Raw genomic sequence first — 11,525 nt, 5'->3', positions numbered from 1 at the left:
TTGGGCAATACGTTTCTTTAGACTCCAATGTAGAGTGAGTGTCACTCATGCTACCACATAAGCCATTAGTGACTGCTTTCACAAAGTATGTGTTTTGAGGACAGTACGCAAAATCGGTGTTAGAAATACCCTGATTTTCTGATAGTACACAACTAAATTGTGAATCTTGACTACATACGGGCAGGAGATTGGCTCCACAATTCTGTATTTCATGAATATCACTCTCAGGCGACTCTTGAGCGCCCTCACTGGACGACGCCATTTTTGTTGTTGAAAATTTCAGAATTTGAATTGACGCAACAATTTTCAACTGGATAGGGTTCAGTAATAGATGTGTAGTATGTTTGCATCAATGGGATCAGTATTGAACCAGTAATAATAAGTGGTAGCATCCTGCGCAGTTGTGCTCACTTACTTAAATTTATACACAATATACATGTAATGAAAAAGTATTTTGTCAAGGAGAACAGACTACCCGGTAACTCATATATTTTTGAGATAAACATACAGAGAAGTTTGACTGTTTTAATCTTACTGGTTGACATAGTTTTATGCTTCGCGCATTGATGAAATTTTCCGTCCAGTTTTTTCGTTTGATACATGCATAAAGAAAAGAATTACAAGTTTCATTTCTTAAACAGTAAAATTTATATTTCAATTCTGAAAATACACGAGGGCGTGAGCAGCTAACGCGCTTCATGAAGTATACTGGCGTGAAGCGTTGCTGTTCACATCCTCATGTCTCCATTATCCTAATTTGATGAGGCAATTAGTATACAACCCAGCAATTCAAATTTTGAACACAATATATCAACAAAATTCCATAGATGACTAATCTTGGAGTACTTTCAACGTGCAGTAGTGTATTACGCGAAGAAGGTATTCATTGTTGTGAAATTGTAGCTAGTGACATTTGTTAAATGTGAGAAACTGGTCTTTAAAAAAAAAACCCATACAAATTCAACAAGCACATGATATGCTAGTGTTAGACTGTGCTAAAATCAATCAAATTTATTATGTTTAAAATTCCACAAGAAATTATCTGTGTATTCGTAATCTCTGGATCTATTATTGAATCACATTTTCCCACCTGTGGGTGAAAACCTCTACCTGCGTTTCCATTATAGAGCCCTTTATATCCCACTTCAGAATAAGATGTTTTGACGAATCGACCTTCGGGGAACTGAAGTACTACCGCACTCAGTGAAAAGACATAATTTAGTGTAATTGGGCAAGCGGGCTTTAAAGCACCTAGGTCGACACAGAAACGAAAGTCGGCAAATTTTATCCACATTTTGCGCTTTGGAGGAATAATGTTCTGAGTTTTGAAAAACCATTCTATCTTGAGAGGAAAGAATAGAAGTAATGTCGACAATATGTCCGGAGCACAGCAATGAAGAGGTGAGATTTCATTGTGAAGAATGTGTGCGTTTCATCTGTGACGAATGTGTCGTTTCAGATTGTAAAGACCACGCTAAGGTTCGGTTATTAACGTTTATTGAAAGAAAGAGGAAAGAATGCCAAGATTTCATCGATAATGTGAAGGGGACGAAAATTGATGAAATCGAAACGAGAATCGCCACACTTTCGTCCAGTCGCGATCAATATTACCTTAATATTGAGAAAGAGATACAGTCAATTAAAAATAGAACAGAGAAACTTAAACAAATATTGGACGAGATTGATAATGATGTAATATCTCAACTGACTAAGGTAAAGGAAACGATGAAAGTAGAGATCGAAACATTTCTGGAATCCGAGCAGAGAAAACTTGTCAATACACAGAAGATGGTGGAGAACTATAAGGAAGTCGTCTTATCTGATGACAAGATCCTTGAAATTCATAATGAAAATAGACTTTCCAGCTATCCCGAGGCAGAGACACAACCTTTACCGATTTTGAAATCGCCGAAGTATGTCTTAGGGAGTGGAAACGAGAAAGGGATGTTGACAGTCTTGCATGGTTATATTGATGAAGGTGATTACGAAGATGTAGATCCCAGACAGATGATAGACAAACTGTCAGATGACGTAGATGCCAGACAGAATTTAGACAAACTACCAGATGATGATCACGATGATGCCAAAGGAAGCGGTTTCGTGGAAGTCCGAAACAAAATCGAGATTGCACAATCAGACGAGCCGTTTTCATCCGAAGAAGAAATTCTATATATGGCATGCAATGAAAAGGGTTTGAAATGGGTTCTAGGGAAAAAGACTTTATGGGAGATTAAGGACAACGGCTCAAATCGTCTGATGGAGAAACATATGAAAACACCCGAAACTTCAGCAGAAAACGTAGCAATTTCAAGTAAAGGCGTTCTCTTTATGTTGAATTTATCCAAGGCTTGCATAATACTCTACAAACCATCATCTTCGACTGTCAGAAAACTTATGAAAAAGGATGCAGAAAAGTCAACGTTTTTAATCACGACACCACTATATCCAATGTGTATTGGCGCCATGTTTGATAACGAAATAGTCGTCTGCCTGGGTGAAAATTCACAGGGAAAGGATGCTACAGATTTTATCTATATACGTTGGCATCAGATTGAACCAAAATATGGAAAACTTATGCGAGAATTGAAATTAAATTCAAAGGAGCACCAAATTTCTAATCCTGTTAGTATAACACCCAATGCAATAAATGAACTTCTCATTATTAACCAGGAAAAAGACAAAAACACCAGCATAGTGTGTCTGAAATCGGATGGTAACGTGAAATTTCGATATCCGAAATATGATTCCTCCGATTGCCATTTTGTAGGTGTGGCTTGTTTGAGTGACGGGACGAGCGTCATTCTCGAACAATCAGAACCAAGTCTGCACCTGATTGATGCCGATGGAATTCTACTGCAGAAAGATCCCACGGACGCCAATCCAACCTGTCTCACAAAAGACACGAATGACAACCTCTGGATAGGTTATTCATCGGGAGTTATTCAAAGTGTTGCATATAAGCACACACGAATTTATGATGAAGTGCTTCAGATATGATATTCATTGCTAATTGACATTTTGTTTAAAATAGATTTCGTGGAGAAAGTTTTTTTTAACCGAACAACTACTCTCCAAAACAACATTATGAAGTTGTATCAAAGGGTCCCCTAAGGCGAACGCAGGTAGAATTTACCTGGATAATCTAGATATAGATAAAGCAGAACAAATATCTTTATATTATTGTAGAAAATCAATATCACTATATTTACACATGAAGCACTGATAATTTCCATGCATAATACATTTTTTAATGAAGCACCGGTAATCCAAATAATTTTCATTCATTGAATCTTTTCTTTTACATTGCTTTTGAAATGACATTGCTTTCATAATAGACAAGGAATACATGTTTGTTGCAAAGTAGTTCGATCCGGGTTTTTTTTGGTTACCACTGTCTGCGTAATCATTACCAAAAATGGAGCGTCGTCAAGGTCAAAGGTTGAATTGGCTGTTAACGAAATGGTAAACGATATGATATTTCAGAACTTAAATTTAGTTTATACATGTATTTTTAAAAATACTTTTAAAAAGATGTAAAAAATAAAATGTCTTTCTTTGTTGTTTTATCGGGTAATGAAGGTAGCTAGCTAGTTTAACTTACTTGAGTCAGCGGTTTAAGAGGACTTTTCTTAATTGAAAATTTGTGTGTCAATGTTGTCCAGATCGTTTCTCGTTTTCAACTTTAATCCAAAATACATTTCTCAACCAGATTTGATGCAAGTATTCGCAGGTGATGGGTTTCTTTGTGTGTTTGTTTGTCTAGATTTTTTTTTTCATATTGAGACATCACCAGTTGTATGTGAAGTACCACAAGTTTAGACCTGAAAGGATCCTCAGATAGTATGGATTCAAAAATGAAAGTTGATCACAAGGCATCGTTTGAGCAGGCACATAGGATGGGAAAATTGCGCAAGTTCAGCATCACTCCACACACAATAATAGCACAGTTCAGCTCCTTTAGGGACCGGGCATATGTTAGGCTGAAAGCTCCCAAGAAGGGACCAATTTCATGAGGCAAATTTTACACATCGAAAGCCATGGAGCCACATTGGTAAAGAGAGGATCCGCTACCACGTTCTAACAAACGCCTCCGCAAATCTCCATTGACACCGCCACCATATCCTAACAACACCTCCGCAAATCTTCATGGACACTGCTACCATGTTCTAACAGACGCTTCAGCAAATCTTCTTGGACACCACCACAATGTTCTAACAAATGTTTCCGCAGATCTTCTTGGACACCGCCACAATGTTCTAACAAATGTTTCCGCAGATCTTCTTGGACACCGCCACAATGTTCTAACAAATGTTTCCGCAGATCTTCTTGGACACCACCACAATGTTCTAATAAATGCTTCCGCAGATCTTCTTGGACACCGCCACAATGTTCTAACAAATGCTTCCGCAGATCTTCTTGGACACCGCCACAATGTTCTAAAAAATGCTTCCGCGTTCTTTATGGCAGATATATCAGGTTCAAACAGGAGCTCAGGCGACGGAAAATTCCCCCCTGACCCTTCGTCGTTGACTGTATGTAGCATAAAGAATATATTTCATTACTGTGAGTTTTCCAATTTCTTACCTAATTATACCGAAACAAAATTAGATAAATTTGAAATATCGGGTTATACAATTTTTATGAAAAATATACATAAACTAACAAATATAAGATCTGGTGGAATATTCATTGTTGTTAAAATAATACTGTGACATGCATAAGTATAAAGATATAAAATCAAAAATTGATATGAATGTTATGTTATCTGATTTTTTCAGTTGTAATATCCGAGTGAGGCATGGTGAAAAGTTATTACTTTTTTGTTTTCCTTGTACATGAATAATTTAGAGGGATTTTTTGGTTGTTTTTTTTTCCAAATGTTACTGGCTTATCCAGCATCACAGAGGGTTTTGAAGAAAGAAAATCATTTATATATGAAGTTGTTTTATATGCAGGTAATGCTGATTGAATTTGCTACTAATCCTTTGCCGTATGTATTGAACGAACTTTATACTTACTGTGAAAACTGGAGACTAAAATTAGATATTGGATTTTTTCAAAGAATCGATGCCAAAACTACCATGTTCAATGTATAAAAATGAAGAAAATGAAACAGTAAAGTAGTTTATCATTTAGGAGTAATCTTTCCCGACTGGCTCATTATGTAAAGCAAGAAAATATTCATCTGCACAAGCAGAAAGAGCACTGTATGATGCTTTATTTGATTTACCTTTTTAATTGCCAGTTAGATTTGTTTGACAATTAAGATTGTAATGTAGGGTTTTGAAAACATTGGTATTATTGAATGTGTCCATTTCGGTATCTTTATTTCTTCATACATGTATTTGTACAACTGCTGTAGTCATGGAGATATGAGTAATAATTGGATTTCTTGTATTCAAAATATCCTTCATTCTTGTGGTTTATCATACTTTTGGAATTAGCAAAAACCTCGTATTGTTGAATCAAAGTATTAAAGACCATTATCTTTAAAATGGTGGTCTTCACATACGTTCGATTCTTCCAAAGGTGTTACATCTGTATATACAGACTATTCAACGCAAAATTCGAATATGAAAATTACTTCCGTTTCGGAAATTTAGAAACATATCTGCAAAATTTCGAAAAAGTGAGCACCGTCTCCTTGTTTTCTTTATTTTTTTTTTAATGCTTTTTCATAGACTCTAGTTCTTTATTTACTTTTGCATGAATTTGTAAAATTTGTACCGTATCCCATGTGTCATAAATGTAATTTGAATAAAATAAATGTAAAAAAGGAAAATTGAAAATAATCTTCTCGTTAATACATGTATGCAAGCATTTTCAGGGATGTACATGAATTAAAGTCCGTTCAAGCCATGTTTCCGAGGCGCTGGACAAGTCTTCAAAAAGTGAATGTTAAAGTGTTAAATTTTAAGATATTATTGTACACCCATCCTCCACTTTCCATCCTTAACAGTTTCTCTGATGTGTTATTTTTTTTTTATTTGATTTGTGCTTTTATAGGGGTAATACTTTCACAAAGAATCCCCTTTCAAGGTTTCCTTGCTGACTCAGAATATTAGAAATATCATTTGAAGATAATTAGATAGAGTGGCCTTTCGTTTGACGCTTTTGAGATCGAGATTCTTCAAGTGAAGTTACAGAGCCAAATATCATATAGTAATGACGACATCACCCGAAAACTAATAGTTAACATATAGTAATTACGATATCACCCGAAAACTAACAAATATCATATTGTAATGACGATATCATCCGAAAACTAATAGCTAACTTGACCCACATGTTTGGTGTTGTTATTCATCTGTCAAGTCATGGAGAGTCTTACATTGCTAAAGTGCTAAAGCTCAGGATATGATATCTGAACTGTCATCTTGAAACCATTTCTTGTCCCATGGGTCGGGATAAGCATTCATACACATACATACTACATACAAAACCGTACATGCATATATATATATACATTATATATATATATATATATATATATATATATATATATATATACACACATTCTACATACAAAACCGTACATATACTCACAATCGATGAAAACGCAACACTGAATAAGAAGTGAATACATTTTTATCAGAAATGTTATTTGCATCATGTAAATCCATTGTCAACTTCACATGGTTTTGAGAAGTGAACATCTTGTGTTAGAAATTGAATACATGATTGTACAGTGTAAACAACAATGGAAAGCACGACAACCATTGAAATAAAAATTCTAAAATCAGTACCTAATGTGTCCTCCGGCTGCTGCAACACACGCACGGCATCTCTTAGGCATAGAACGGATTAGATGTTGTATTTAGACTTGTGGTATGCTCCTCCATTCTGCCTCCAATGTTGCTTCCAGCTGCCGACGTGTCTGTGGCTGCGGATGACGCTGTCTTACCATCCTACCTAACTGGTCCCACAAATGCTCAATTGGACTCAGATCGGGCGAAAACGCCGGCCATGGAAGCGTGTTGATGCTTTGTTGACGTAAGAAGGCAGTCGTTAGAAGGGCAAGGTGAGGTCGTACATTATCCTGCTGAAACTGAGTGACATCACGATGCGCAGCAAAGAACGGGACAACTGCTGGTCGTAGAACCTCATTGATGTAAGTGTGCAGTGAGAGTGCCATCAATGACAAGAGGTGTGCGATGACGAAAGGAAATGCTACCCCATACCATTACGCTCTCGCCTCCCCATCTATCCGCCTCCCAAACACAACAATTTGCATAGAGTACACCTCGTCGTCACCATATACGGATACGCCCATCATTGCCGCTTAAATGAAAACGAGACATCCGTGAATAGAACTTCCACCCATTGCCTTTGCAACCATCGCTGACGCCGTTGGGTCCACTGCAGCCGATTCTGTCGCCTCATTACCGTCAAATTATTGCTTCTAAATGGTCGTCTTGAGTGCAGGCCCATAGATCGAAGCCGACGTCGCACAGTTGACGCAGACAGACGTCGAACGACTACACCTTGTATATTTTGTGCTGTTTGTGCCGCCGTAAGAAATCAGTCACGGATATGACGTAATTGGATGAGACGGTCCTGGTTTGGCGACGTCACTCTAACTCTGCCTGGGCGTGGTCTATCATTAACGGAACCCATTAGTGCATTCCTCTGGGCCAGTCTAGTGACAGTCGAGGGGGAACAACCTATCTGTCTAGCAATTTGTCGCGCAAACAGGCCTGCAGCTAACATATCCTTTGCTTCATGGCGCTAATTGCTACTCAGCCTCGACATATTTTCAAAATGAAACGGTCTATCAAAAATTCTTTATTGGGATTTATTCACCCGATATGAATGCTACACACATGCAAATTGCAGAGTCTGGTCAAGCATGAATCGACTCGCTCGGACAAAATCATGCGTTGCTGACCAATATCCAAGAAACCGTATCTGGACTGAAGCATTCAACTGAGACCGAGCTTAAATGCTTTATTTTATAGTGTATTTCCAAGTGTTAAAACATACTTGTATTAAAATTGTTGGTTGATGAAATGATTGAAAATAGAACTGTTGCGTTTTCATTGATTGTGAGTATATATACATACACATTATACTACATGTACATACAAAACCGTACATATATAAACTCATCATATCGGTGCGCACTTTGCAACCGGTAGACCGGGGTTGATTCACGGTTAAGGCGCCGGTAGACCGGGGTTGATTCACGGTTAAGGCGCTGGTAGACCGGGGGTTAATTCAAGGTTAAGGCGCGCGTCCAGCCTAAGGGCGTTTAATATAGGTAGTTACTGTGCAACTGCAAAAAGTTGTCCTTCGTATTCAAAGTTAGACGATTCTAGTATACTGGTATTTTCTACTGTAAATTAACTTTATTCTCAATCAAGAACAATCTAGCATGGGTACTGGTATACAATCTGTGCCCTGGAAATTTTACCAAATCCTAAATCAAATTGACGCACATATTCTCTGGCGTTAAAGGCGCTAGAATTGAAATTCCGCCATATTTTCTCGTTACACAGAATATTCGTCTCCCAGCTCATCGTCACATAACCATGGTTGATTTCTGTTTTGCTGCTTGAATACAAAGACAAAAAAACCCTGTAGGTACCCAATAATACTTCCAACCAAATTTCGCATTAAGCAGCATTAGATAATCTAATTGAAATTTGACCCTTCAATCCGTCCACTTAGAGCTCTACACAATGGAATACATAGCTAGTAAACCTTGTAGATGCATACCTTCTGAAATTAATTCAGTTGCAGAATTCTTGATTATACAAAACAAAAGTCACTCTTTCCGTGTGTGGTATTTAATTAACAATAAAAGACATGTCATCAAATAAGATGTGCTGTTCAACAGCAAATGTAAATCGACAAAAGTCGTGACAATTAAATGAAACAATATAAGTCTTCGGCATTTATAAGTCTGTCATGATGTTTATGATTCTATGAGATCTGCACCTTAATATCTTTTGCACTGTTCATTAATGACATCTGCACGGTGATTTGGCAAGCTTTCGCGCATGTTCTCTAGTGAAACACCCACAGTGTCGGTATTTGTCGCTTCTCTTCATTGAGGAGGGTGGTTCAAGTTTGCTTTTTGAAGCAATGTCGTTCACGGGATTTCTTTTCCACAGTTTATAGAAAGACGCCATGTTTTGTCCATTTACTCCGTCTGTCGTTTTCACATTAAGATTAGAGTCTTGACATGAGCATGAACAAACTTCGTCATTTGAACCGATGGAAGAAAAGGAGCAGCTTCGTCTTGGAACTGTTCTGTTCATTTCGGACAGCCTGGAAGAGCATTCTAACACGCTCGCTGACTGGGGTCTCTGACGGACTTCATCTGGAGTATTGCTTGTGTCCGTAGTTGTGGGTATCTTGATAACCTCAGAGCTTCTGCTTCTGTGTTTGAGGCTGTGTCTGCTTCGCCTGATGACTTTCTCCTCGCATGTGTCAATAATAATCTGGGGAATAGTCGCCCCATCGTTGGTCTGCTCAGCTGTGGCCTTTCCCATTATTTTGAGTTATTTCGAGGTTCACTTTATACACTCCTAGACTTGATTTTTAAAATTCTGAAGATGTCCCATCGCTCTGTCTTTTATATAGTCTACCAGAACTTTAATTATTGACGTCATAGCCTAAGTCTTGCACTATCAGATTGTAAGTGTAGATATGTATTTCGTGAGATGCATCTTTGATCTTGAACTTTAGTGATGCAAGGACTGATTGTTTCGGGTTCATACGTCGTTTTGGCAGTCTTCCTACACATGTCTTTGATATAGCCAGGACGAACTCTATGCCCCAACAGGTCACACTTCTTTAAATATAGATCCTGAGCTATATCAGCCCTTTGTTTTAAATACCTTTGTAAAATGATAAAAATGATTATAGGACAAGCCCCGTTGTCCTGTATTTTCAACCGAAAGACCGAGAAACTTTGATCATCCTCGTCATGCAATTTCTTCATCATTTGTTAAAAACTTTAGTTTTAAGGCATTTATACAATCATGATGGCGATTTATCTACAAACTAAATCTTTGTCGTGCCATTGTGAGGTGACAATCGTACTTACTTGAACACCTTTCAAATACACCACAGGAAGACACAAGTGTTTGTCTGCAGATTTCTGTGATCTTGTAAGCAGATGCACTTAGTTACTCGTTGGTTACCCCCAATACGTTTCTCCGCGCTGGGAACTCGGTTAAGGTGACCTAGAAATTATTTAGCGGACCTGGCAGCCTTCATTGCTCTTGATGTAGTCCGGGTTCTGCACCTGTCAAATTTTAGAAGACCCCGGTTTTATTTTTTTCCGCAGGGCGTTGGCATAAACAGATATTTTTTTTCCTTCGAAGGGTATCCAGTTCAGTTTCAGGTGTTAATCAATGATAGGACTGAACATTATCGAAGTCTCCAAACCTTGCGCTGGATAGAACGTTTCTGTTGCATACTCGTATTGTTAAGTCTCAGATATCATAATAATATATGAATTTAAAAAAAAATTGAAACGTTCAATAATGCACCATTTATCGATAGTAGGAGTGTTACTACTTTCCTCAAAAGTGTTCATTTATTTCGTATATCTATAAATGAAACCTATATCGATATTTCCCCTCTATTTCTTATGGAGGGGGGGGGGGGGTCTCATACCGTGCGTTTATTTATGAATTCAAAGCCACGCAGATATACATACACAGCAGTATGAGGACACATGTACACTTCTGCTAGTACATCGATACAGTATTTCAACGTTTTAAGATATTTGTAGTACATTAAAACAATTCTAGTACTTTGTCATAATTAAAACATTTAAGCACGTGTAACAAGATGCTATTCTAAAAACATGTGATACCATGTATGAGATACTTTATAATAATCAATGCTTAGGCCGCTCGTTCTGCAACCCATTCACTGGCGCTACGTCACGCCTTTAACGTATCAATCTCTACCCAGAGTTATCGTTCCTTACACTCACTTACACCTCTGTCAACGTCTCAAGGGTTTTACAAGATTTTTGTAAAATGGCACATATGCTCAAATAAAGTATGGTTTTGACTTCAGTTACAAAAATATACGTAAATAAATAAATATTGAGCAGATATCAAGTCTTTTTGTGACACAATAAGCATTGATTTGGGTTGAAACGTGGATATTGGGTAGTTTTATTGCACCAGGCCTATACATAGGTACATGAAGAATATATAGTAATGGAAAAAATTCTACAAATAGTTGCTTGTCCTACATTTTCCCGATATTTTATAAAATAGTTCTTAGTTTTATTAGCCGTAAAAAATGTGGATTTACATGTGGAATAACATTGCTTATTTTGGGACGTTAACAGAGGTGTAAGTGAGAGCAAGGAACGACAACTCTGGGTAGATATTGTTAACGTATAGGTAGTGATTGTTCCTTCACCAAGCGCTCGGCATTAGCAGTGAGAGTCATTTGTCTTTTGTATATGACCTTAACCTCGGAGGTCCCATATAACTATATAGTCATTGGCACGGTAAAGAAATTATCGAACGCAACGAAATACAACCTACAAA

General features: G+C 37.5%; 1 protein-coding gene across 4 annotated transcripts; it reads left to right on the top strand.

Moving 5' to 3' along the window:
- Positions 1–1,001: 1,001 nt before the first annotated feature.
- Positions 1,002–5,789, top strand: LOC125659343 (uncharacterized). 4 transcript variants are annotated; one of them, XR_008798132.1, is made up of 2 exons: positions 1,002–1,401; positions 2,768–5,789. XR_008798132.1 is itself a non-coding variant. In XM_056147506.1 (2 exons), exons 1-2 carry the CDS (start codon positions 1,366–1,368, stop codon positions 2,780–2,782), a joined length of 1,272 nt encoding a protein of 423 aa, XP_056003481.1. In that variant the 5' UTR covers positions 1,048–1,365; the 3' UTR covers positions 2,783–5,789. The 4 variants fall into 4 exon arrangements, 3 of the variants coding, with proteins under 3 accessions (XP_056003481.1, XP_056003472.1, XP_056003478.1); XM_056147506.1 differs by having other exon boundaries at positions 1,048–2,622; XM_056147497.1 differs by having other exon boundaries at positions 1,050–3,462; positions 3,784–5,789.
- The last annotated feature ends 5,736 nt before the right edge of the window (positions 5,790–11,525 follow it).

The sequence above is a fragment of the Ostrea edulis genome, chromosome 1 (genome assembly GCF_947568905.1).
Source record: "Ostrea edulis chromosome 1, xbOstEdul1.1, whole genome shotgun sequence".
Lineage (NCBI taxonomy): Eukaryota > Metazoa > Mollusca > Bivalvia > Ostreida > Ostreidae > Ostrea > Ostrea edulis.
The sequence above is the reverse complement of the archived record's forward strand: the minus strand, read 5'-3'. Positions and strand labels throughout refer to the sequence as shown.